The following is a 27,508-nucleotide window of genomic DNA, read 5'->3' as shown; positions in this document are numbered from 1 at the left end:
GGCTGAGAATTGCCTGATTTGGATGAGGAAGAATGTCCTCCGAGATGGGGAATTGGAGGAAAATGAGAGGGGAATGGGGCAGCCACGAATGGGCTGCCAATAGTGACCTCAATGGGAGATGGAAAGCTGAGATGGCTCCCAATGTGCCGCCGGTGAATGGGCTGCAATGAGGGGCTTCAATTGGCGTTCCGTAGGGCGATGAAGGCCAGCCAGGAGGGGCGCCTATGGCTGCTGAGATGGATCGCCTACTGGTTGCTGAAACACCATGGGAAAAGGCAGGAAACGCAGATCGCCAACTGCTCGAGAAAACACAGCTTTCAACCCTTTTGAAAACGCCAACCATGAGCCATAAAAGAGGGCACCCAAACTTCTGGGAAATGGAGGGGCAGGCATCCTTTAAATAGGCAAGGGGTTTTCCTTTTATATTTTAGGAAGGGGATGCATAAATCGAGATTTGACAAAACCAAATCCCTAAAAATAAATAATGCACATTTATGCCAACCTTGGGACCAAATCTAGTCCTTACCTGGTGACCCGGTGATATGATGGACTTAGGAATTCCACCACAATTGTCGCCCAAGAAGCTTCTAACTTCATGACCATTCTTCAAATCGGGCCAATCACGTATAGTCTAAATCTTGGCCGGGTCCATTTATAGTCCTGCTGGTGAGACGATGTGTCCCAAAAAGTATATCTCCGGTAAGAAAAATTCACTCTTCTTGGCATTGATTACTAACTTGTGATCTCGCAATGCCTGAAAGACCTGTAGCAGATGTTGTCTATGTTCTGCCTCATCCTTGGAGAAGACTATAATGTCATCAAAGAAAATGCCAACAAAAGATCTGTACTTTCTGAAAATCCTATCCATCATTCGGTTAAAAGTCGATGGAGCATTGGTAAGGCCAAAAGGCATCACCAAAAATTCATATAAACTGAAGCTCGTCCGAAAAGCTGTCTCGTAGACATCTCCCGACGCAATTCGGATATGATGATATGCGCTTTTCAAATCGGTCCTGTTGAAACAAGAGGATCCCTGTAATCTGTCAAGAATATCATCGATCCTGGGAATCGAAAATCTGTTTTTGATGGTGATTTTATTGATAGCTCTATAATCAATGCACATTCTCCAAGATCCGTCTTTCTTTAAAACCAACAACACCGGAGAGCAGTAGGTTGAAGTACTCGGGTGGATAAGACCCTTTTCCAAAAGGTCTTTCACTTCTTCATAATCTCTTCATTTTGCCCTCGGCTCACACGTTAAGGTGGCCGGTTCGGTGGTGTGCTTCTAGGTATCAGATCAATAGTATGATCCTGAGGACGAGATGATGGCAACTCGCCTGGCAGGCCCTCTGAAAAGCAATCGGCATGAGTGTGGAGAAAAATCTTGGCATTCTTTATTAAGGTCAAAACATAGTCGACCTTCAAGTCGCTTTCTCAGCTCGATAGTCAACCATGGTGTTGTTCTTGTGGTACCAAGGGATTTTGAGGAGGATGTCACAACCTTCCTAAGGGCATTACGTAGAAGTCCTCGTGCCCTAAATAACCCTGACATTGCAAACAAAGTTTGCCAATGATTGGTGTAATGGCAACATCCCATCCGGATGCCCCTAGAACTTCTCCGCCTGTGGCCTCAGCCTGTCAGATGTAATTCCAAGTCGAGCCGCCAATTTAAGTGAAAAGAAGTTGGCCTTGGCTCCTCCATCAAAGAAAATAAGGGCTTCCTGATCTTTCACTTTGCCCTAAGTGCGGCAAAGTTTTGTACTTTCGTCCATCCGATTCGGATCGGGCCCCATGCAATGTGGTACCAGTTTTGTTTTCATCTGCCTTTTCTGCCACATTCCTCTACTGCTCTAGAACTCTTTGGCCTATCTTCAGTCTATTCTTGCTATGCCTTTTGGGGCACTTTACGGAGATGTGTCCAAATTCCCCGCAACCAAAACACTTCCCCTCTTTGACATAGATAGCCCTTTCTCTAAGAGTCAGTCGAGGACGTGTATCTTTCTTTTCTTTGTCATGGGAACTCTTTCTCTTTCTACTTTCATTATGAGAGATCTATTGGTTCTCTGAGTCAAGATCTCATCAGTGGGGTAAGTCAAGTTTCCCAAATGTATCGCAAAACCCCGTTTCGCATGACCCATCAATTCTTGAATAGAATTCGACTTTTGTTCCAGGCAGTAGTCTCGGAACTCTGTAGGGAGTCCGCAGCAATACCGCTCGATCTGTATAAAAGAGACCTTCATAAATGAAGAGGTTGGTAGAAAAGAGTTCCAAAATATCTCGCAATAAGCGTCCAAAGAATCTCCCTTGGTCATCCGAAGATGATTCCAAGCGGCACGTATATCTCATTTGTACTCCCGAGTCAGCCAAGAAGAAATAAAGAGCCTTCAACCATTTAACTGGAGCTTCCTTCCTCAGAAGAAGAGTGGACTTCCACACCATGTTCGAGCATTTCCTTTGAAGAAAGATGTAGCCATCCTAATCTTGGAGTGCTCTGAGTAGTACCCTCCAGAGAAGGCTATGTCAAACTACGGAATGAAGGCCAAAGCCCTCGGAGCATCTCGGAACCCAGAAAAGGATTCAAATTTAATTGACTTTCCACCTTCTTTAAACTCTTTTGTTTTCTTGTCTTCGAGGAAGTCATATTGGTTTTCTCTGTAGAAGTGCTTCCTTTCAAGAGTGCTTGTCCATGTCTTTCTGCGAGTACAGGTTCCGCTTTTTTGCACTCGTCTGTCTTTTCGGCTTTCCTCCCTACTTGAGAGGAGAAGCAATGGCCACACGCCATCTCGAGTAAATCTTATCGATCGGGTAATTCTTCAAGTGTTTCGCCAATCTCAGGTCCCTGGAGTACTTAATCAATCTGTTCACACATATGCAAAAGACCTCGGAGCATCTCGGAACCCAAAAAGGATTCATATTTAATACAAGTTCCGCTTTTCTGCACTTGTCTGTCTTTTCGGCTTTCCTCCCTACTTGAGAGGAGAAGCAATGGCCACACGCCATCTCGAGTAAATCTTATCAATCGGGTAATTCTTCAGGTGTTTCGCCAATCTCGGGTCCCTAGAGTACTTAATCAATCTGTTTACACATATGCAAAAGACCTCAGAGCATCTCGGAACCCAAAAAGGATTCAAATTTAATACAGGTTCCGCTTTTCTACACTTGTCTGTCTTTTCCGCTTTCCTCACTACCTGAGAGGAGAAGCAATGACCACACGCCATCTCGAGTAAATCTTATCAATCGGATAATTCGTCAGGTGTTTCGCCAATCTCGGGTCCCTGGAGTCACACATATGCCGATCTGCAGTTGACGTTTGTACTTCTTTCAGGCAAACTTGTCCAAAGAAAAATTTGCCCAAATCTTCATTCTTTTCTTCAGTTCCTGCGCCGGATTTTCAACTTTTCTTTGTCTTCCCATTGAGAGGTGTCATCTCTGTCGGATTCTTCACGAGAACCCATGTGTAACCTGGGATTCTTTATGGCTTTATGCCCTGTAAGACAGAGCGATGAAGATGGGAGCGCACCCGATGCGCGATGTATGAAGGGTGGGAATGGCTAATAAGTCCGGGGTCGGGACACGAAGATTCTTTCCCAAAAGCTGTGTGCTCTGCAAAAAGGATCGGATCCTCCGTAGAAGAAGAATCTTTCTATGCTCTGATACCACTATAACAAACTTGGACACCCCAAGTCAAGATTCTACCGCGACACAACAGTGATTCACTTCAAAATAGTTCACAAAATTGACACGGCCCGACGTAGTTCCGTGTCTAGAGGTATTGGCCCCAAAGACTGGGGCCCCTATCAGTATTTCTTTTTGTATTAATCTGTGTTCAAAGTACAAGAGAGTAGGTAGGTGCTCACTCTCAAACTCTGCGTCCAGATGCTCTGTGAAATGAGGCCCTGCCCACTTATTTATTAAGTACAAGGGATGCCCAAAAGCAGAGCCCCAAAAGCATTTAACTCAAAAGCAATTGCCCCAAAAGCTGCCAACAAATTCAGCCAGCACAATTTACAAAAATCCGTACGGAATGCCATGTCAGCAAACCAGCACAAATTGCGGAGGTCCATACTGCCTGCCACATCAACCTGTCATCCCATTTTCCGACGAGAATTGCGGCGCGTTTTTCGGTTGTTGCTGCCACGTCAGCAAGTGTGTGTGTGTGTGTGTGTGTGTGTGTGTGTGTGTGTGTGTGTGTGTGTGTATCTGGGGGCACTGCCACATCACCAATTTGTGACATTCTTGCTCCGTAGTCAACACATAACCGGACTGACTTGTCCTTCTTCATGATGAAGAGGACGAGTACTACGAATGGTGAGGATGATGGGCGGATAAATCCTACCTGCAAGAGGTTTGCAATCTGTGTTTCCAATTCCCCTTCTAATGCTTTGGATAAGCGATGGAGAAATTGGTGGGGTGGTTTTGCACCTAGAATGAGCTCGATCTGATGGTCACAAATTGATGGATGAATTGATTGACTGCTCCATGGTTGGCCTTACCATCATACTTTGTGAAATTGGGTGAGTTATGAACCAATCGTGTGTTGTTGAACCGTTGCTCGGAGCATGGGGAGCCTTAATTAGTATGACGGAAAGATCAAGCGTGAATCCAAAAGCATTTGCTCTCAAAAGCTACCAGCGTGAATTGCAAAAATCCATTCAACCTGCCACGTGGCACAGTTAGCGCAAAACGGGGAGTTTTCGTACAGTTGTCCATGTCTGCACTCCACGCGATTTAGTCTTTTGGCATATTTTAATGGCCTTGTGTCCCTTGGGACCCATTCGAAAGGAACCATAAGTTGGAACAACTTTAAAAATCAATTTTATCTGATGTTCAGGTAGTCGTGCCACGTCATCACTTTGTGAAATACGCCCCTCTTGAAAGAATTGTAATCGTCCTCGATTACACCTGCAAAATTTGACATAAGCCATAAACTAGTTAAGTAGACACTAACTCTAAGTTCTGACGTGTTAGACGACACAAATCTAGCACTTGCACAAAGACGACAGTCACTGAACATCCACATCACATTCAAATCATATCTGTAGCGCGGATAATGTGTCGTGCTCTCTACAGTGGGTGGTCCTCAGTGCAATGTGCGTGACAATCTCACTCAAACAGACTGAACAAACAGACTGAACAGAAAGGAAACAATAGACATCAACAGAGCTCACAAAGTCACAACAGCAGACCAGAACATATGACTCGACTATCTCAAAGACTGATACAGACTCTGGCGTGGTAGCACACTCAGCTCCAGCCCAGGACTCACAGGTACAATGGGGTGTGGAGGCTCAGATGTGCAGGGATGGTGAAGATGTGCTCTGTGAATAGAGTCACTCTAGACGACTACGTACAAGATAATCCCCCTGGCCCAAAACGACTACTCATATGTACAATCATCAAGAGCTACCAACGGCTCATAAAGAACATCATCTAAGTCTATCCCCACTGGGTAGCGGTGTTACCTGGCCACGATGTTCGCTAGACCACCGTATCCCTACCACGTCTCTGCCCAGCGAGTCCGTCTACCAGCGAGTCCGTCTAGTGTGAATCGACCAGACCAAAGACCAACTGTAAACTAACTGTCCTGTGAAAGTGACACTGTAGCCTGCTACAGGTTGCCCGCCACAAGACCGCTGTCCGTCCCGGAGAGCGGAACTGAAGAACTGAAATATCGGCGATCTACTGTTGGTGGTCGGATGATGGAGGAGGAGAAGGAGGAGACTGATAGAAAGGTGGGTAAGGAGATGGAGGCCAAGTGTATGGTGAGGGGTAGTGGCCATGAGGAGGGTACATCGGATATGGAGTAGCCACCCCATGAGCAGCAGCAGGCTACGTAGGGTGAGAAGATGGAGCTGGTGAAAATCCAGGAAAAGACTGAGTAGGTTGAGAGGGTGGAACAGGTTGTTGGAATCCAGGGAAGCCATAGAAATGCTGAGGAAAGGATGGGGACTGGGAGGGGGAGGCCATAGAGGGTCCATGAAATTGTGATGAGACCGATCCTGCTGGTTCAGACTCCATATTGGTGGGATTTGCTTTCTCTGCTGTTTGAGAATCCCCTGAATGGGCTTTGGAAACGTCCATCTGTATCTGTGTTGCCATAGCAGAAATTTGCATAGAAACCGGGGTTGTAGTTGTAGTTGTAGTTGTAGCTGTAGCTGGAACTGTCTGTGAAATGGCCACAGCTTGGTATTTTGCACATGAGGGACACAATGTATGTACCACAGGAGAGAGGTCCTGAACTGCTCTGGCCATATCATTTGCCTCTTTTAATTGTTTTTGCTAAGTGTGGACAATTAATTGTTTGAGGTCCACTACCTGTTGAGTTAAGATTTTTATGCGATCTTGAGCCGTAGCAATGAAATTGTCCCGATCCATCGCTCGTTGACAATGAGCTTGCACTTCCCTTTGCATACCGTCATAGCAAGCCCGATGCAGACCATTGGTACCTTGCAATGAGAGGGCTACATTCATAATCGTCGCAATGGCTCTTCTGTCCGCATCTAAAAGTCTGTCGGCCTGAGGTGCAAAATTCTCATATAAGTTATGCTTTTCAGATGTAGGTGTTCCAGAGCTAGATGCCCCTGCAGTACCCCCAGGTCCCCCTGCACTAAGAGTAGTACGTGGTGCTGGCGACACCACTGGAGTTTGTGTTTTAGTGACTGCAACACTACTCACAAGAGGTGGTGTGAAAGTTGAGGTGGCCACAGAAGTAGACATACGCATTGATGGTGTTGTAGTATGGACGTCAGAGATTTTGACCTGTGATTCGGAGAAGGGTAGTGTTGCTAGTTGCTCAGACGAATCTTTTTGTACCTTTGCCCTCTTGCGCAAGATGCCTTTCCCTTTGGCCATTTTGGAACAGTCTTGTTCTTTTGGATCATCTTGAAGGGTGAGCACAATTGTTGCATCTGCCTTTTGCTGCATAATCTGCACTACCCAATACATAATAGGGGCTGCATAGCAATTGAACCTTTCCGCTTTCCCTTTACGCTGAGTCCGAAAACGCTTTGCCCTGTCCTGTAGCGCTTTAAACAGCAGATGGTGAAATGGATACGGCACGCAGTGGCAGAGACAAAAAAAAGCATCGCATATTGCTGGAGAACTTGGAGAAGATGGAACCCCTATTCTTTCTGGTGTGCGCAGTAAAAAATAAGACTGTAACACTGAATACAGCTGCTGACTCCTGTGATAGTCTGGATGTGAGTCCAGCAAAAGTTCCTGACAAGCATTTGCAGCTTCCTCTGGGTAGAGATTCGAGAAGGTTTTGGTTGCGGACAGAGGTGCCAGCACAGTCAATATTCCCATAGCCTGTCCGATATCCTCCACTGTAAGTGTAGTACCATTCAGCTTTGGAAAAGTGAGCAAGAGGGAACTTAGCTTGGCAGTAGAGATATTGCAGGACAAATCGGCCTGAGCCAAATTTTGAAGACCCAAGTGTATCATTTGCTGCTGAGAGAACACATCCTTGAGTGCCGAGTTAAGCGCCTGTAAATGATATATCATTAGTAAAGGTACCTTGGAGAGGGCACCAGACGGGCGAGGCACCTGGAGAGTGGTGACCCTGTCAGCAGTGACTGATTGGGGTGAATCTTCCTCTAAAGATTCCGCTGAAAGCTGCTCTCAACTAGGAGCATAGTCTGATTTACTGTCAGAGCTATCCCCAGAGGCAGAGGACTCTTCCTCTGATTGGAGATGCTTTTCTCTATTCCGAGTACGAACCATCTTTATAAACTGTGCCAAGGACTTCCACTGAGAAACTTGGGTAGCAAGGTGACGGAGCTTGGGAGGCACCCTAGCTATGGGAAGAGGTTGGAGTCAGGAGTACGCTTGGCGCTTCTGATATGAAGAAGTTGGAGGCTGATTTACGTTCAAATTGAAGCTAAAGCCAGGTAAGTAAGCTTTCGCTTTCTAGATGTTTTCTTTTTTTTTTTAATGTGCTTTTCTGGTCTTTGGTTTTTTTTTAATTTTGATTGCCTTTGGCGCAGCAGCCAGGAGGCGAGGGTGCTGGGAGGGCGAGGGCTGAGGACGGCGAGGGACTTGAGGGGCTTTAGGGACGAGGGCGAGGGGTTAGGTGAGGGCAAGGTGGAGGGTCGAGGGCGAGGGGAGGGAAAGGGCCAGAGGCGAGGGCAAGGGGTTAGGTGAGGGCGAGGTGGAGGGTCGAGGGCGAGGGGAAGGGGAGGGCTAGGGCGAGGGCGAGGGGGAAGGGTGGGCTAGGGCGAGGGTGAGGAGGAAGGGTGGGCTAGGGCGAGGGAAGGGACAAGGCGAGAGGCTAGGGGGCTAGAGGCGAGGGCGAGGGGGAACAAGGGCGAGAGGCGAGGGAATGGGAAAGGGCGAGGCTATAGGGGCGAGGGCGAGGGTATAGGGGATAAGGGTAGCGAGGGCTATAGGGGATAAGGGGGGCGAGGGCGAGGGCGAGGGCAAGGGGAAGGGCTAGGGGCGAGGGGCGAGGGAATGGGAGAGGGCGAGTGGCGAGGGAATAGGGGATAAGTTAGGGCGAGGGAAAGGGGAGGGCTAGGGGTGAAAACAGAGGGTGGTAGAGGAAGAAGAAGAGAGTTTTAACATGCAGGAAACTACTCAGAGATCATAAAGATCAAGCCGAGGAGTTGAACGCAAGACCTGCTATTGAAGAGGGTGCGATTGAAGAGGAAAAGGAAATGGCATAGCCAATCTTCCCCACGTGGTTATAGAAAGACCGTTACGGCAACAATTCATCAGGGTTAGGTTAGGTGAGGGGTTAATGGTATTTTCAAGGCACTCACAAGCAAAGAGAAGAAGAAAGCAAAGGGAAGGAGTGAGATTGTGGGTTCGGGTCCCACCGTGATCGCCAAAATGAGAGCACTTGTAGCGCGGATAATGTGTCATGCTCTCTACAGTGGGTGGTCCTCAGTGCAATGTGCGTGACAATCTCACTCAAACAAACTGAACAGAAAGGAAACAATAGACATCAACAGAGCTCACAAAGTCACAACACCAGACCAGAACATATGACTCGACTATCTCAAAGACTGATACAGACTCTGGCGTGGCAGCATACTCAGCTCCAGCCCAGGACTCACAGGTACAATGGGGTGTCGAGGCTCAGATGTGCAGGGATGGTGAAGATGTGCTCTGTGAATAGACTCACTCTAGACGCCTACGTACAAGATAATCCCCCTAGCCCAAAACGACTACTCATATGTACAATCGTCAAGAGCCACCAACGGCTCATAAAGAACATCATCTAAATCTATCCCGTTCGTCTAGTGTGAACCGACCAGACCAAAGACCAACTGTAAACTAACTGTCCTGTGAAAGTGACACTGTAGCCTGCTACAATATCACATAAAATCCATCGAGATCTCAGACCATGGTCTCTCGGCAATCGCATCTAGATCCACACCGGATCTTACTGATGTCGGATTCTGTTAGATCTCACTGATTTATGTCCCTACTCGACCCAGCCTGTGCCTCCTATGTAGGCAGCCCATTGGACACTAGGATCAACAGAAACGGAAGAGAAGATAGCCAGCATTTTCAGCCTCATCTCCTTGGCGTTTCCAGCCCGGATCAGCCAGTGTTTCTCAGCCTCTCCATCAGCGTTTTCAGCCCTAGATGGTCAGCGATTTTCCGGCAAAACAGCCAGCACTTCAAGTTGAAGCGCCAGCAGAACCGCAGCCTAGCCTCGTCGTGGTTGCAGACCCCTTGCCATCAACACCGCTAGCAGATCCCGGCATTCAACCTTAGCGTCATCGTCGTCGTTGACATCGTCGTCATCGTCGTTACCTTCGTCAACACAGTACCCCAGCACCCAGTAACCCTTGTGCCTTGTCTCGGCATAAGGATCCACAGAACCTCGTCGTCGTTGTCGTCGTCGTCATAGACTTATCAATACCTCGTCGTCGACATCTGCACCTATTGAGGCCTTCTGCTGCCCCAATCCAGCCCCAGCCCATTGCTGCATTTTTCAGCCAGTTATCCTCTCCCACTCAGCCCCTCCCTTGGCTCTAGGAGGTGGTTCCAATTTGCTGCAAGTTTCAGCCAATTTTTGCCGACTATCGTGGTGGTCAGAGGGTGTCAGAGAACCCCAAATCTACTGCGTTTTTGTGTGGACAGTTTTCAGCCAAGGTGGTCTTCACATCTGAGACGTTTTGTTGGCCTCCTAACCACTCTCCATTGGTGGTCATAGGTAGCCCACAGCAAAGGTCTATCGTAGGTACATCAGATCAGCCCCAAAGGCCCATTTATTGAAGAGGTATCAAGGCAGTATCATCTCCCTAGTCTCAAGTCAAGTAGTAGTCATGCATCAAGAATCAAAGGGTGTATGTTCACTTTATGCAATGAAAAATTATTACCATCCTGGTAACGGGATGGGGGGCCATTGAGAGGGTATTGGGACCCTAGTTGGTGTGTGGTCTTCTCTCTCTCTCTCTCTCTCTCTCTCTCTCTCTCTCTCATCATCTCTATCCGCATTCTCTAAAGAAAACTTGAGATCTAAAAAGAAGCATAATTGAAGCAAGGAGGGGGTATTTGGTATTGTGTAGCATCATGTATACGGAGAAACTGTCTGAAGAAGTAAACTTCAAATTTGGAGTCCGATGCGGTGACTACAAATGTTCTTTCTTTTACTTTAAATCTACCTTCAACTTCATTAGGGACTTGTAGAGAGTTGCATTTTAATAATACTCTTGATAAAGTTCTTTATCAGCACCAAGCTCACTGATGGCTCTTACTTCCTTGGCAGGACTTAGAGGACTTATTCAGTCTCTAGAGGATGGGGTGGCTAACGAGTCAAAGGTTGTTGGCCTTCGTGAAACTCAAAAATGGGACAAGAGTATGTTTCCTTCTTGCATTGTGAGCCAGACTTTGGAGCAAGATGGCTCGACTGGTTCTAGGAGGCAAGGCCGACCTCCAACTTTTCCATATACCTTACAACTGTTGATAAAGCATGCCCCAAGGCATGGTGCACATGCGGAGGAGCTCTAGCTTTTACTGTTGATAGGCTCTTGGAGCCAAGGAGACACTAATGATGTTTGTACCTGCTTGGTTGTCATTGGTGGATAGAATTGTCTATCCACGTGCCCTATGATGTTCTGTAGAAAGGTGAATTTGATGCGGTGGTGTATAGGAAATGTAGATTATTTCCTATACCTATGTTTTAAATCTTGGAGGCCATCTAGTGGCAGCATCTTTGAAAACGATGGTTCATATGTATATCAAGATCAAATTTACACAAGAGTTTTCCTCATTTGACACCTCTCTTGAGGTTCCTAGAGGCAAGGCCATCCCCTGCACACCACTTTACAATCAGCGCTTTTTGCATCAGCATTGTTTTGCAAATCTGGAGTAGAAAATAAGCTATTCACTTACCACTCTTACAGAACTTGCCACTCTCCTTGTTCCCGGAAGCAACAAAGTACTCATACCAATACCAATGGCCAAGTCAGTAACTTCAACCTCCCACATTTCATAAGGACCTGTTAAGATTTTTTGAACAAAAGCACCGCCTCCGAAGCCAACCATTCCTTCATCCAATCCTTAAGGCATGTGTACTCTATTGTTGCGCCTCTAGCTGCCAGCCTATCTTGGCGAAATTGGATCACTTGCTCCGGAATGAAGAAGGAACTACCAAACATGGCGACGCAGAGAAAAGAAGCATCTTTTGCTGGGATCGGAAGAATCATGTCCTCCATTGATGTTGTCATTTTAAATTGAGTTGCACTGCTTCTTTCTTCTATGGTTGGAACGTAGACTTCTTCATGATGTGAATGCAAAAGCAAACTTTTGGCTATATTTGATGAGGACCCTTTCTCTACTGGCTGTGTTTTTTTCATGTAGTTTCTTTGCGTGAGTACCTTGGAAAATAGCTCCTCCATGCTCCAAGCACATTCCTTCCCATCTTTGAATACTGATGTGAGTTCCCCTTTCCTCATCTCTATTACTTCAACTATGGCAGCCCTCAACTCTGGATTTTTCTTTAAGTTTCCACTAAGAAACTCCTCCCTTGAAAATCTTCCAGCACCATTATCGAACCATTTTCGCATGTCTTTAATATTGTCATTGCATATCTTTGCTTGAGATCTATAGCTCTCCTTCAAAATAGCTTTTGCAGGTACCTTCTTTTGCTCCTTGGCTTCAAGTGCTATTTGTATGTCACTTTGTTGTGTGAACTTCTTTGTATTGAGGGTTCTTTGTGTATCCTCTGGCTTCATTAACTGCTGGTTTCAAGCTTTATTTGTTGATTCCATGGAGAAACGGCGAAGCATGCTGACCTTCTCTGGATGAAGATTCATCTTTCCTTGCACCCAACCATGCAGCTCTGTGAGATAGTTGTTGTATTCCGAATTGCTTCCAATCCTCCAGTTGCAGGCTGACCAAAGTTTGTCCATTGACATTGTGCATTTTCAAAGGCTTGCTGTACATGTCTGTACCTAGTAGCTGACTAGCAAAGTTGGCCACTTGAAGTGAACTCCAATTGCAGATGCTCTCGACGCTATCAAACTCCATTTTTTACTACAAAACAGAAGCTATTAGATAGCTGTAGAAAGAATAGAGCCAAATCCTAATGCATTCAAATAAAGTTTTTTGAATCTAAAGCAAAAGCTGGAGATGAGAAGATCATCCTGAGTATGAATGAAACAGGTATTTGAGAGTCATGATGGGTACAGCTAGACCACTCTCACCTTTTGACTTTCACAAGTCCGAGTTGCAAGCAGGTTGAGATTTTCTGTGTCTGTTCAACTAGCTGCATAAGAAAGAAGAGAGATGCTAATTGCTCGAGTACTTGAAAGGGAAGTGAAGAGTGATCACAAGCTAGGCCTATTGACACTTCCTTAGCCTCCATCTCGATCCCCAACCTCTAAGACGTACGCTCGCTGTGTTTTGAGTTTAAGGCAAGTAATCATAAATCAAAATGTTGGGCGCCAAGTCACCTTGAGCTTCATATAATCTGTTTTCAAGTGTTGCCACCAATTTAGAGCCCCTTTTTTATGACGAATTCACGCAACATGCATCATGTTCGCTCTTACCAAAGAGCCAATCCTATACAATTTCATTTTGAGCCAAGGGAGAGAAAGCTTGCGAGCAACAGTTAGAGGGACATGACACAGTAGGACATCAACCCGGATGCTAGTGGTTATAGATCTTGTAGTGGGTGGCGAGTTGTAGGGTGGATCTATATTGGTGAAAGGCATATGAGGCCCTGTGAGACGGAGACGCCGGACAGGGCCCCTGATATGTAGAATTGGGCTCGTTCCTTGTCACACTTGGCGCCGGATAACAATTAAAATTCTATTTTTTGACTTGGACATTCGTCGAATGGGCGCAGCCCAACTGGTGAAACGTTTGCCTTTGACGTGCGATATTGTTGGCTCGAATCCTAGCAATGCCCTTTCCACCGCCTCTTTTGAGCATGTCCGCCATGAAGCGGGGATGGGCGAGGGGTTTGCCTCGGGTGATTTCGCACAGCAACGGACACATTCTTCGATGAACCACTTTTTGCCACCTCAGTCTCACACACGTCCAGGCGGACATGTGACATAGGCTTCACTAAAGTGGAACTCGATGGGAGCTAGAAGTTTTTGGTGGCAACGAGTGGTGTAGGCCTCATAATTAACCTTGCGAGGCTTCTCCAATCTCAGTGTCTCTTTGGAGAGGACTTTCGGAAGGTACGTGGAAACATATGCACCCTTTGGCTCCTCTTCCATCTTTTCCCTCTCCCACTCGACTAGAAGGACCGTGTGACCAGTGACCACTGAGCGTCCCACTCTAAGAGCACCGTTGCACGAAGGGGGACCAACCTCCATCTGGCACGAGAGAGAGAGAGAGAGAGAGAGAGAGAGAGAGAGAGAGAGAGACCCTAGGCCCGACACTTCAACAAAGAGAGAGCAGTCACAGCAGCAGTTCAAAAGTTCAGTATATATATATATATATATATATATATATATATATATATATATATAGAGAGAGAGAGAGAGAGAGAGAGAGAGAGAGATAGAAGAAGAAGAATAGAATTTTAACGACGGCACTTCAATAGAGAGAGAGAGAGAGAGCTCTACACTGATTTCTGCATAGAGAGAGAGAGAGCTTTGATCGTAGCAGTTCACCGCCTGATCCCATATTTCCACTCAGGAATTTCAACAAACCTCGCTTTGAACCTCCTCCATGTGGCACATGGCATTGTCTGAATTTGGGCCTCCGTAATATAGGCCATGTCCTAAAATTACAATGCAACCTTGTATTGCCCTCCCGTGGCTTTGATGGAGTTGGAATCCTTTTTACTTTTTTGCCTACAGTCAATTATCCTAGAGCAATGGAGTGAATTTTTGTCTTGTCTCTCAAGTATAGTGTACAAGCTTATCATTTCAAAGAAATTTGTTAAGGAAAAAAATTTCAAAGTTAGAAGTATTGTGGATTTATTGATATCTTGTCTCTCAGAGTTAATCTGGAGATGTTTCTATTGCAATTAATACCATTTCTAGGAATGTTTTTAAATCCATTGCCAGGATTGCTAGCAATCAACACGATTGCTAGGATCTCCTTCTTGGAGCAATATGCTAGGAGTGTTTCTTGTATCCATTCAAAAAGGTCTGTGTGGTCCACAAAAAGAAAGTATTCTCATTTGCCCACACATGTATAGGTACTAGTAGACTCCCTCAATGGCCTTTTTCTTTAAGTTACAACAATTGCCTAAATGCATGTCATCTTCTATGTATTTTAGTAGGCTCCTCCGAAAAAACAAATTATTTGGCTTGGGAGACCTCAATTATGTTGTCACAAAGGGCTCAAGAAAAGCTTGTTCTTTTATAAATGGCCCTTAATTGACTTGGTTAATTCTCTTTTTCATTTCAATAGTTTATTTAAAATTTAATCAAAAGGTTTTGTGTGTAAAAAAAGTATTTGATTAATCAAAGCCTCTTATGTATTCAAAATAAAGCAGTCAGCACTAAGCTTAAAGCATTTCTTCTAATGCCGCATCTGATTCACTTACTTGACAATACTTCAAGAAGCAAATCAGTAGTCTGGCGAAGTTACCATGCCAAATAGTTGATACAGTGTACGTTTTAAATATACAATTAGAAAAAGAATCCAGCCTTATAGTAAGCAATTGGTCATTGAGAAACCCTTACATGAAAGATTTTATTGCATTAGCTCTCTTTCAAGAGTTTCCCTAAAGTTTAAAAGGGGGTTTTAAATAGTGCCTCTTATTATACAAGATTATACCAATGTTAGTACTACCTTTGTCATCACAAGTGGCAAGACCTTGTCATTGAGCCTTTAAATTGCGAGAAAAATGTTTGATGGTTTTAACTTTCATATATGGCAGGTAAAAATAAGGTTTCATTTAATGAAAATGGTTTGTGAAATATTGTCAAAGGCATCTATATACAAGGGAGCACTAAATGAGGGCACACTGTGGCAATTTAACAATGATATGACCTTGGGGATCATAGACAAAAGCATTGATGACACTTTATTGATTGTATTAGTCTTTACTCGTAGCAAAAGCAACATGGGATGCTTTATGTGGTTCTTCACGAGTTGCTTGTAAGCAATTATATCAAGAAACTCGTGAGTCGTATATTTCTATGCGCTTATAAAACACTTATAAAACAATCACAAACTTCGATGGAAAATCATTTAAGCTGCCATCAATAGTGTGCTTGAACATTTGACCCGAATTTCAACAATACTTAAAATAATGACATCAGTTTTTTAAAGCAATGGTCAAGATGTCTCATCTCTATTATAGTCTCATCTCTACTTAAAAGGATCTACCAAAACCAAAACTTTCTAACAAAAAAGCTTCATAAAACAAGAAGGAGAACAAGAACTCAACAAAGACTCATTAATTCATTGAAGGATTCCTTTATGCCCAAGCAACATTGCCTCTTCCATGAAGACCAAGAATTATTTCAGAATGAATGAACTCACCCTAGTCCCTACTATAATGTAAGCTGCCCAATGTTTCTTTGAGAATGAACGTGCAATTTTCTTTGCATGGGTCAACATAAACAATACAAAACATTTAAGGTTAGATATTCCTAACTTTAGAACATCAAAGTTTATAAATAGTGATCGTGCAAAAATGTGGCCAACGTTTTTATATAACATAATAGAAAATATAAACTTTCTAAATTTGGAATAGAAGTCTAGGTAATCATCAATAAAAAGATATTTATCTATGTGGTACATAGTTAATGTATTTTTGCCCACATATTTGAAAACAAATGAAGATTATCTCAATACTCCTTCTTTTCTTGAAGATATAGCTTTGTTCTTCACTCCATGCCATCTTTTGCTTTCATAGCAAGCTGTGAGAGAGAGAGAGAGAGAGAGAGAGAGAGAGAGAGAGAGAGAGAGAGTCCACATTGTAATGCTCGTGGTGTTTCCTACCTAGCTTGAATGGTTTGGTATCCAACATGTTGTTCGCTCAAGCAATTATGTCTTTGGAGGGAATGATTGCTCGGGTGCCGCTTCATGGTTGATGAATGTGCCATGACTTCACTAGTTTGATGAGAGAGAGAGTGTGATTCCCCAAGCTACATGCTTACATCCACATGGTATATGTGAGGTGCCTTGGATATGAATCCGCCTATTGTCAAAGATATTGAGGCTCATTGTAGACACCTAGTTTTTCTTTCATTTTCTATATGTTTTTTATATGGAAGGCCCACTATATACATGTTCCACACATGAACTCAATGTTTACACCTTTCTAACTTTTGGCATTTTTGTTGAATTATAGGAGGAGATGATTCACTCTTACTACACAATTAGTATAAGTCAAGATTTGGGCCGCTTTAGACAACATATGACCTTTTAGGACATGGTAATCTTCACAGACCTTCTTTAAGTTTTGACAACACTACACGATCGTGCAAAAATGTGGTAGTCTTTATTGGTACAAATGTGATAGTGGTTGTTGCTGCACACTTCTATATATTTACACATGTTAAGACAAGCCATCCACTACCATGGCTTCCCAATTTAGCCTAAATAATGCAATCTATGAATGTCTCCCACTACTTGATCGCCTCAAGAGCCTCTCCCTGTGTCTGCACAACTCTAGCAAAAAAAACCCGAGGCATCTTTGATCTTGATATCTGACAAATCCCTCTCTAAATAGACAATGAAAGTGGTCTTGTATCTCATAAGATACTAGCTGATGACATATGTGATGTAACTCTGTCTCTGGCTCTATATGGCAAATCCTGGTCTCTACTAGTACTCTCTCAAATCTGCAAGTCTCAATCACTAATTGATGCGATGATGTGAGCATCTGATCAATAGCACATCGTATCCCATGGGATAAATGAGTGTCTATATAAGCAAGTCTGATCACAAATCCATCCTCTGCGAGTTGGAGAAGATGCTCTCAATAAAAAGACATCTTCGTGCCCACCAACCTCTACGTGGCTGTATCCATGTGCTCTTGGCATCTAGCTGAATCAGATCCTGACGTGCGAGTCTAGTGATCATTGACCGTGTGCGAGATAGGGAGGGTGCATCCAAGGAGTACTGGAACGGAGGCAGTCTATCCATGTTGAATGAGAATGAGAGAGAGAGAGAGAAGAAGAAGAAGAAGAAGAGAGTTTTAACATCGTAGGAAGCTATCCCAAGAGACCTTAAAGATCTAGTTGACGAGGATTTGAACTCAAGACCTGTTATCAAAAGAGAGAGAGAGAGAGAGAGAGAGAGAGAGAGAGAGAGAGAGAGAATCGAACTTTTAACGTTGTAGGAAATTGACATGCTTTGAAAATGCTGGGCGTTTATCGCCAAAAATCACAGGGCGACGAAACGAGAGAGAGAGAGAGAGAGAGAGAGAGAGAGAGAGAGAGAGAGAGAGAGAGAGAGAGAGAGAGAGAGAGAGAGAGAGAGAGAGGGGGGGGGGGAGATTGCTTGCCTGCAAAAATGGCATTCAACGTCAATTGCAATATGGATCGCCTTCCCATTAATTTGCTGGTTCGTAGTGGTAATTGCATACAATGGCTAAAATAAGGTCCAAGCTGCAAGATAGAAAATTTTCAGGTATGCTCTGCACGTTCAGATTTTTTATTTGTGCAGGTTCTCATTTTACTGTTCTTGTTGTAATCTAATGTACCGTCAATTTGACATTGGAACTAGCTAGAGAGAGAGAGAGAGAGAGAGAGAGAGAGAGAGAGAGAGAGAGAGAGAGAGAGAGAGATAGGTGTAGCGGAATGAATGTTTGCGCTTTGCTCAAGATGAGTGCTCCAAACTGTGCTCAAGGTTCCTTTTGTTCTTATGGAAGGGAGAGCCTTCCGTTCTTAATGAGAGAATGCTATGATCACAAACAAAGTGAATGGACACTGTGCGTGCAAGTGTATGAGATTGAGAGATAGAGAGAGAAGAGAGATGCGACACCAGAGACGTTGTAAAACCCTCCTTCGAAGGCCCCACTCTCGTCGACGAGAGTGGTCTACTTATGATTGCACAATCTGGTACAAATGGAATGCATGGGACCGATGCAAGTCTAGGCTATGTCGGCGATGACGACGGTGATGACGAGACCGACACTAGGACTGAAATCTGCAACCTTTCTACTGCTGTCCAAAATCTCTATGGGCTGAAATCTGCTGCTAGTCCAAAACGCTGATTTGGGGGGGCTGTTTTTGTGGGTCTTTGTTGCTGAAAATCTGCAGGTTTAGGGCTGAAAACTGAGGTTCCTTAAGGCTGAAAACTAAGGTTCTTATTGGGCTGAATGTTGTTGGTCTTTTCTACTGCTGAATCGCATGATGAATACTGCCAAAAACGCTAGGTGATGAAGCTCTCAAAAACGCTAGCTGCTATGTGTGGCGATGATCTTCTTCAAAAACGCTACTGTCTTGAAGCGGCGGCGAAGATGATCCAAAACGCTAGGGGTGCCTGTGGAAGGAAAACCTAGGCTAGGGGGATGGTTCTTCTTTGCTTGGAGGAAATCCACCAAGGGGTCTTGTTGAGAAGTTGCCTGCTAAGCTTGGCTCATGTTGCCTCTTTTGCCATTTAGTGCTAACTCTAGTTTGCTTATATACAAACTTACTCAATTTTCCCTACCTACTTTTCAACAAAAGTCACTTAAAAATAATAAGTGAAAAATGTTAAAAATAGGTAAAATAGGCTAAATGCACTGGAAAATTCCCTTGAAGGATTCTGATGGGAATTCTTATGATCATGCTATGTGCAACCAGAGGATATGCATCTACACTAAGTGACTGGGCATGCACGGTCTACGAATAGACTCACAAAAGTGCCATATCACTTCTAATCTAGACGGATTGGACTGACTGAACCCTGATCGTGCTGTAGCTTGTCCACGGACACATAGGGTTGGATGTGTCACGTGACAAAGACCACTCACATGACCATAACACTTAATGAGAGACTCATCAATGGGAGGATCATGAGAAACTTGGGAAACATGAGTGTTCTTATTTATGGCATTAACAGAGGATGTGGGTTCTGTGGGTTCTTTAGATTCATTAGAGTCAAGCTTAGGAGATGTTCTTTTTATCTGACCCCATCGGGCATCGCTCTCTTCTTCCCTCTATCTCTCTCTCTCTCTCCCTCTACACCTCTCTATTGCATTCTCTCAAACCCTCTCTTCAGGGGAAATTAAAAGGAACCATCATCTAAGCTAAAAGGAATCACTAACGCAAGGAAGGAAGTTGAAGGATTTGTGGAAGTGTAAAACTAGATCATCACCATTTCAATTCCACTGCATTTGGCACCCAAATTCCATAGTCGCAGTTCGCACAGGGGTCGGCATTCCAGGGTCCACAAACTGGGACCCACATTGCGCTTCTCAGCCCCACAATTCATATGGTATAATTGTACCATTTACTAATACAGTAATTGCGGGTTAGGTAACCTTGTGTTATGATCATTTCTCTCAATTTGTATATTGAGTTTTCTCTCTCTCCCCTCTAATCGGTTTTGCAAGTGGGCAGCTTTCAGTAGTAGTTCTCGGTGGTGTGTTACACATAGCCTTGGAGCTTGATGTCTATGGACGATTGCTTTGCGACATTGAGGGCTAGAGTTACCTGAGAGGAAGGTCCTGGTGTTGCCGGTGTTTCTTCAAGATCAAAAGCTCGATGCTACCAACCATTTGGATTGGAAGGTGCCTATGGAGGCAGTGTTGGAGACCTACAACCTTATCTTGATGATGCACGTCGAGATTAATCGGCCAAAGGCTCCTACATGCATGTCTCTCTCCCACCCATGTAATCGAGGAAACTTACAGGCTCAACTGTCTTGGGATCAATGAAAAATAAGGTTTCGCTCATTTTTCTTTCTCGATGGAAGAGACAAAGCACTTGGATGATTGCTTTTGACGAGAGCTTATTTGGAGGTACAATTGCACACCATGGACACTTGACAATCGGCACCCATGAAGGATCACATTCAAAAGATACAAGAGATGCAACAGGTGCTTCATGCAAGGAACCTGATCTCTTTAAAGGATATGGCTATCATCTTGATGACCGTTTGACTCCTAAGTTCCATGGTGTTCGATCAGGAGGACCAATTACGGAGCTTTAGATTAAGAAGAAGAAGAAGAAGAATATTTTAACGTCGTAGGAAACTATCCCCAGAGACCATGGCATAATAGTCATCCATGAAAGAAAAGTAGAAGCAAACGACACAAAAAATGATTTTTTTCTTTTTTGGTGAGAGAATCAAGGAAACGATACGTCATATGTGTGCATATTCAAAGGAATTGTTTTGAAGAACTCAAATTCAGATTTGAATTTGGATCAGTCAGAGGAACCTCTGCTATATAAATACTAGCCAAGGTGTAGGTGTAGGTAGTCTTTATTAACTCTCTCTCTCTCAAGAGGATCGTCAAGAAGAAAATAAATACATATTCTTTAGAAATACACATGCCAAAATCTTGTTGGAACGAGCCTTAAAGAGCCTAGAAGATAGAGATGTTAATGCTCACCTAAGGATATAACTAGCAAGTTTACACCTTTGAATTTGAAGCATGAAAATGTCAAAAGTAGTCAAAAGTCCAATAAAGTAATTTGTAGTGTGGATGAATTTTTTTAAAGACTTTTGGTTGTGAAGTAATTGTGTCAATCCTATTTGTGGCTTTATGGTTTTTCTTGGTGTTTGCATCTTAGGCTATGTTTTATCTTGATGGAGTGTGTCAAGTAACCAAGCAAGAAATAGCACAGTTAAACACCAAGAAGACTTCCTAGTAGTAACATTGTTAAGGTTTTTAATATAAACTATAGGGCCTTGCAAGAGATCCATTTATATTGCAAAGTCTATATGTTGTGATTGTTATTACAGTTAATGTTGGCATCGTATCGATTAGGGAACCTTTCAAATAGGTATCATGCAGCCTCTTATTGTCTTACATGACATTACTATTCGGTATTGAGTGGTCAATTTGTCAATATTAGAGCTCTCGTATCACTAGCATGTTACAATACTCGACTTAGAGAAGGAGACCCCTATCTTCAATTTCTTTATGTACAATGTTTTGTTTCTCCTCTTGATGTCGCTGAAGCCATCATGCAAATGGATGTAGGTATCCTCATATAAAGTTCAAGTGTGATTTGTCCTTTTTTTCTTTTGCAAATGTAGCAGTTATTTTAAAGATCACTTTCTCTCTTTTGTCGCTTGCCTTTTTTTTTGGCAATTGAGACAATTGTTTCAAAGCATGAACTGGTTTTTTTAAAATAAATGGCATGATGATTTCTTTAAATAATGCTCTAAAAACACGTTTGATTGTATTGTTGATGTATCATGAATGATCAATACTACGCTATTTTAAACACTCTTTCATATCTAGGTCCTTACCACTTTCAACAAATCATGGATGTGCCCTTTTGTTTCAAGGAGGATAGTTCACAAAATAATGTATCTGATTGCGTGCATGAAAGGCATATCAATCACGAACCATGTCTCTCTCAACTAGATGGTGAAGAAGCTGGAGAGGTATTAGACATAAGTGGATAGATTTTAGATTGGAGTAATAATATGCAAGCATTATGGGATGAATTTAGAGCTCCCCTTGCAATGCAAGACAAGATGACAAAGATGTTGTTTGCAGGAGTGCAACCTTGCAAAGGAAAAAAATCATTGTCTAATAAGCAAGGACTCTCGTTGGCTTCAATTTTTCTCAATAATCAAAAGGAAGCGATAAAAGCGCCTATTGCTCAGAATTTAGATCAAATGTTTTGTCATTATCGCTCTTTGGGAATGGTGGAGCCAAAACGATGGTGGTTATGTGTGGGCTCAAGAAATCACAACCATCAACCAAAAGTTTTTAGTCCACGGAGATGCATCTGCCCCTCAAGTGTCAATTATGCATCAAAAGCAAAGTACGATTGTAATGTATGCTCTATTCCTTGTGACAAATGTGGAAATTCTTGCAAGCAAATGGTTCCATTTGACTACATGTAATTTGTAGAGCAACTAAAGCTTTTGTGTCAAAGTTCTACAAATTGTCACGAGTTTCTTGCCATGTGGCGAGATAGTGTTGGGGTAAGCCCAACTTGTGGTGACAAAGTGGTGTCTATCTATGAGGCTTGCATAAATTGGTTAGACCGGAGGTCCCTAACACCTTAAGGTTTTGGGGTCTGGATGGCTAGACCAATTTGTGGAACGTTACAGTTAAGCGCATATGCGCGGGAACAGTACTGGGATGGGTGACCTCCCGGGAAGTTGTTGCCCTCATGACCTACAACTGGTATCAGAGCCATGGTTCAAAGTCCAACCTCTGAGTCCGTGGAACAGGACATGTTGATGTTGACTTCAACCTCTGAGATAGCTCCCGGCCACGTTGAAGCTCTCAACCTCTGAGCCTAGAAAAAGGCGGAACACGTTGGTACTCAAGGGGACGGGAAAGTCCCAAGTTTGGCTTAAGGGGGCGATTGTTGGGGTAAGCCCAACTTGTGGTGACAAAGTGGTGTCTATCTATGAGGCTTGCATAAATTGGTTAGACCGGAGGTCCCTAACACCTTAAGGTTTTGGGGTCTGGATGGCTAGACCAATTTGTGGAACGTTACAGTTAAGCGCATATGCGCGGGAACAGTACTGGGATGGGTGACCTCCCAGGAAGTTGTTGCCCTCATGACCTACAACATATTGAAGGGGATCGGGGAGCACCACAGACGGAGAGTGAGAGAGAGAGAAGGAGACGCACACACGATGTGGGTGGGGAGACTCCAAAAGAGTGAGCAGCCCCCTATACACTTATGCTATGTATAAGGTATACAAGTCAGTGGGCGCCCAGACTCTGGGCGGCCAGGCAAGGCACACACGCCTATACCCCAACAACCTCCCACTTAAAGGCGACTGTGCCTTTAAGCAAGGGAACCTAGTCTAAAGACTACAAAAGGTGAGAGAAAACCGCTCTCAACCGATGCCCACTGGGTGGCTGTGATCGTGTGCATCCGGCTGTCCTGCTTCCGTGTAAGTCCATACACCACCAGACGTACCGCACACGTACTGCAAGTATGTACGCAATACCTGAAAACCTCCCCTATGCTCTATGCCGAGATCAGTCATCGAACGACTGATCAACCCTGCTGCAAATGCTCCCACTGCAGCTGCTATGTCGGGCCTCGAGATCAGCATCTCGTACATAAGGACACCGAACGTTGATGCAACCCTGGCAACCTCTGCCACCTCCAACTCAGAACTCAACACATGGCAATCCTGTCCCCTATCATAGAGACCATGGCACTCTGACTCCGAGCTCTGGAGTGACTCCTCGTGCCCACCACATATCACATGTGTACCAAGTGTATCCATATGTCCTGAATCTGCATCAAGCTCTGGCATAAGCATATGAAGAAATGACTCCACAATAGTCGACATCTCAACATCCATGTGAGTCATCTCTGTCATCACCTCTGATGACTCATCCTGCTGTGACTCACTAGAGCTGTCCCGCTCTACCTGTGCATCCCTAGACGCAACCTGCACAACAAGGTCACTGCTCTGCACTCCATGCAAAGCATCCTGCAACCCACAAGCAAAAGAGACTCGCCTGCTCTCTCGCTCTCTACCTGGCTACGTGATCACAGAGACAACACCGTCTCTCGTGTGATCCACATGCAATGGGTAACGTGTACCACTCCTGGCACCTCTCGCAATCACTAGCGAACCCAAATGCATCACAAAATCTCGCTCTCGTAGCGAAATCTGACATCCACTATCCCGTAACTGTCTGACTGAGATCAAATCCCGTCTCAGATCTGGCACATAACGCACATGACGCAGGGTAAATCTCATACCACTGGGCAAGGACAAACATACGTCTCCTGTACCCTCAATGTCATACACAGCACCATCAGCCATGTGCACACAACCAAGTCTCCCACTAGAAAACGTGCTAAACCACTCACGATGCGACGTGACATGGAATGTAGCATCTGAATCTAGTAACCAATGTGAAGACAATGTGCAATCCAATATGCAATCCGTAGACATAAGATTGTCTGAAGACAAGCTAGATGTAAATGTGACATCGCCGTCACAAGCATACTCAGTAACCACCGTACTGATCTCACTAGCATCTGTCATGCCCAAATCTGCATCACGCATCTGTCGCCTCCGTTGTCTCAAACGCCTGAAACATCGACGCCTAATGTGCCCTCTGTGTCCACAATGCCAACATGTCAAGTCTCTATGTCGTCGAGACTTGCGTGTGGGACCAATCTCTCCCATGGACATAGAAGTGGAACTAGACTTCCCTGTAGACATGGATGTCCCGTACATAGCATGTAAACTCTGCCATAAAGCATGAGTTGTAGTCTCCCTCGAGACCTGCCAGTAAACAGACTCAACCAGATGCAAACGAATCGTAGACATTGCTAACTCATCAAGATCCTGCCAATCATCATCACTCATAGACTTGGGCTTCGCCGATAAACCACGCAAGGGTTTATCCTGCCCCAAATCTGTCAATGCAACAAGCATATGTTCCTTCCAAGCAACAAAATCTGCACCATCAAACTGTGTCAGACCATAACGCTGGAAGTCAAATGAAAAATCAGCCATAATGCTCGCAAAAGAGCAACCAACAATGAGTAGCAAATGTCAACCAAATCAGCCCTAAACTGGCTCGAATCGCATCAACAAAAGTCTACAAATATGGCTGTAAGATATGGCTGCAAATCAGCCCCAAAACAACCCCAAAATTCAGCTCTTAAACAGCTGCATAAACAAGTCACAAATGTGTCCCAAATCAGCCTACAACTGAGCCATACATGGACACCTGCAAAGAGGAAACAATGGCTGAAAATTCAGCACCCAAATAAGCCCTCAAACCTGCCTGTAAACTTGTAAACCTGTAGCTGAAACCTGCTGAAAAACCTCAAGCCATTAGTGCTCGAATCCGGCTACCTAGCTCGTAGCCACACAAGCATACATCACAATACTCACTCCTGTGAGTGTGCCAAGATAACTGTACGCCTGTCAAACCCGTGAGCTAATCACCAAGCCCACACTGTGCGGTATCGATGCATACACACGCACAAATCTCCCACCTGCAGAGAACACCGCACACAAATGCTGAGTGCAACCCGCAATCTCTACCTAGATCGCATAAATGATGCGCATAAAACTCCTGGGAAAATTTCGCCAGAGTTTCGTCAGTAAAACGGCCACAAAACCAGTAACCAAACTGACTGCACGCTCAAAATCATGAGCAACCAAAGCACATCAAACCGCACTCCAAATGCATGCACCAATCTCCACACTTTGCATACATCATTGCAAGCACCTGCAAATCTAGTACACAAATATCTGCTCTACCTGTGACTGCCAAAAAACATGCTCGAGGCATACATTGCCGAGCTCAAAATGCAATCACATTAGTCTCCTTGAGCATCAAACCACATAAGGCATACATCGTATCCTCCCACCTGTGAGGAAACTTGCAGCAAATATCACTCTCACATCTGAGAGCAAACCATGTGTGGAATCCTCGACACACAATAAACAACTGCTGCTGCAAAAAATTCAGCGTTCAGAATTTTAAAATTCTGATATGACGAGGGCGTCCGGAGCGTGCCAAAACCCCAAGGTAGACTCCTGGATCATATGTATCCGAGTCCGGGTGTGAAAGCTATGCCAAAAAGAGTGTTTTTGGGACCCGAAAGTGCACAAATAAACTTGCTGCTGTACCTGCTGTAATTCAAAGCATAATTTCAGCAAATAGACATCACCATCGCGTCCAGAGCGTGCCAAAACCCTGACCTATACTCCTGGATCATGTAGATCTGACTCTGTATGACGGAGCTACGCAAAAAACTGCGTTTTAGAGCCCGAAAATGGCAAAAACGAGCTGCACACAGTCTTGAACCTGCTCCTGCTCCACTCTGCGTGATGCAATGTCCTCTCAATGCAAGCTCCAACACAAGAGCTCTGCCACAACAGCATCCAAGCACTCGAATGTCAAGCTCTCCTCCGCCGAGCACTTCTCTAACGAGCTCCACTAAGCTCAAAAGCTCCTCTCACCAAGGAAGCCGCAACCGCCTCCTCGACCAAGCTTGACCACACCAAGCTCCTAAGCTCCAAAGACAATGCTCCTCAAGCTAAAATCGCTCTCCGTGAAAGTCCGCGATCGAACTCCACCGTCGAGAGCGAGCGAGCTATCGCCTCGAAGCTCTCAAAGCCGTCGTGCTCTCCGCGGTCACCATAGCTCTGATACCAATTGAAGGGGATCGGGGAGCACCACAGACGGAGAGTGAGAGAGAGAGAAGGAGATGCACACACGATGTGGGTGGGGAGACTCCAAAAGAGTGAGCAGCCCCCTATACACTTATGCTATGTATAAGGTATACAAGTCAGTGGGCGCCCAGACTCTGGGCAGTCAGGCAAGGCACAGACGCCTATACCCCAACAGATAGAACAACATGGCTCATGGAAAATAACACAAAAGAAAGAAATATCAAGCAGCTTTGGGATGGTCAAAAGATTAAACTATGCAAAGAATTTTGGGATCCGAATGCTCTTTGGGAACTCCTTGTTATTTGTGATAATGAACAATGCAAAAAAATCTACAGGGCCTTCCCTCTTTCTATGAAAAGTCAAGAGCTTGTTCATGGCTGGAATGCTCAAGAAAAAGAGTATGCCTTTCGATGCACAAAATGTAGGGGATGGATTCAAAAATAGCAACAAATGTCAAAGGTAAGAATCTTTTCCATATTGTAGTGATATAGTGATTAGTCTTGAATCTTAAGAGCTGGCCAAATTTTACGATTTCATAAATTGCATGCATCTATTTCTTTCTATTTTTGTAAGTTTGCATACCAACAACTGATGCAAATGTTAATAGTTTTTATTCATTTCTATTGGATGTAATTTTAGTCCTTGCAGATGTCTCTTTTACAAAATAATTTTATCTTTATGATTGTGGCTTGAAGGGGGATCCAAGGAATTTTGCAGTAGTTTGTCATTGGGATGGATTTCAAGCTGCAAAAACTAAACAAAAGGAGGTTGGAATTCTGGATATGTGCATTGTCAATGCAAAAAAAGCCAGTAAAATTGGTCCTCTACCTCTTCTTTTTAT

The 27,508-nt window shown here is 44.3% G+C and overlaps 1 protein-coding gene across 1 annotated transcript; it reads right to left on the bottom strand.

Moving 5' to 3' along the window:
* Positions 1 to 12,385: 12,385 nt before the first annotated feature.
* Positions 12,386 to 13,781, bottom strand: LOC147446364 (uncharacterized). Its single transcript, XM_086526218.1, has 3 exons — positions 13,593 to 13,781; positions 12,660 to 12,721; positions 12,386 to 12,489 (listed from the first exon to the last, which is right to left on the bottom strand). The coding sequence occupies exons 1-3, from the start codon at positions 13,779 to 13,781 to the stop codon at positions 12,408 to 12,410; spliced, it is 333 nt and encodes a 110-aa protein (XP_086382344.1). The 3' UTR covers positions 12,386 to 12,407.
* Between the last annotated feature and the right edge of the window lie 13,727 nt (positions 13,782 to 27,508).

The sequence above is a fragment of the Adiantum capillus-veneris genome, chromosome 12 (assembly GCF_014529385.1).
Source record: "Adiantum capillus-veneris isolate H3 chromosome 12, ASM1452938v2, whole genome shotgun sequence".
Classification (NCBI taxonomy): domain Eukaryota; kingdom Viridiplantae; phylum Streptophyta; class Polypodiopsida; order Polypodiales; family Pteridaceae; genus Adiantum; species Adiantum capillus-veneris.
The sequence above is the reverse complement of the archived record's forward strand: the minus strand, read 5'-3'. Positions and strand labels throughout refer to the sequence as shown.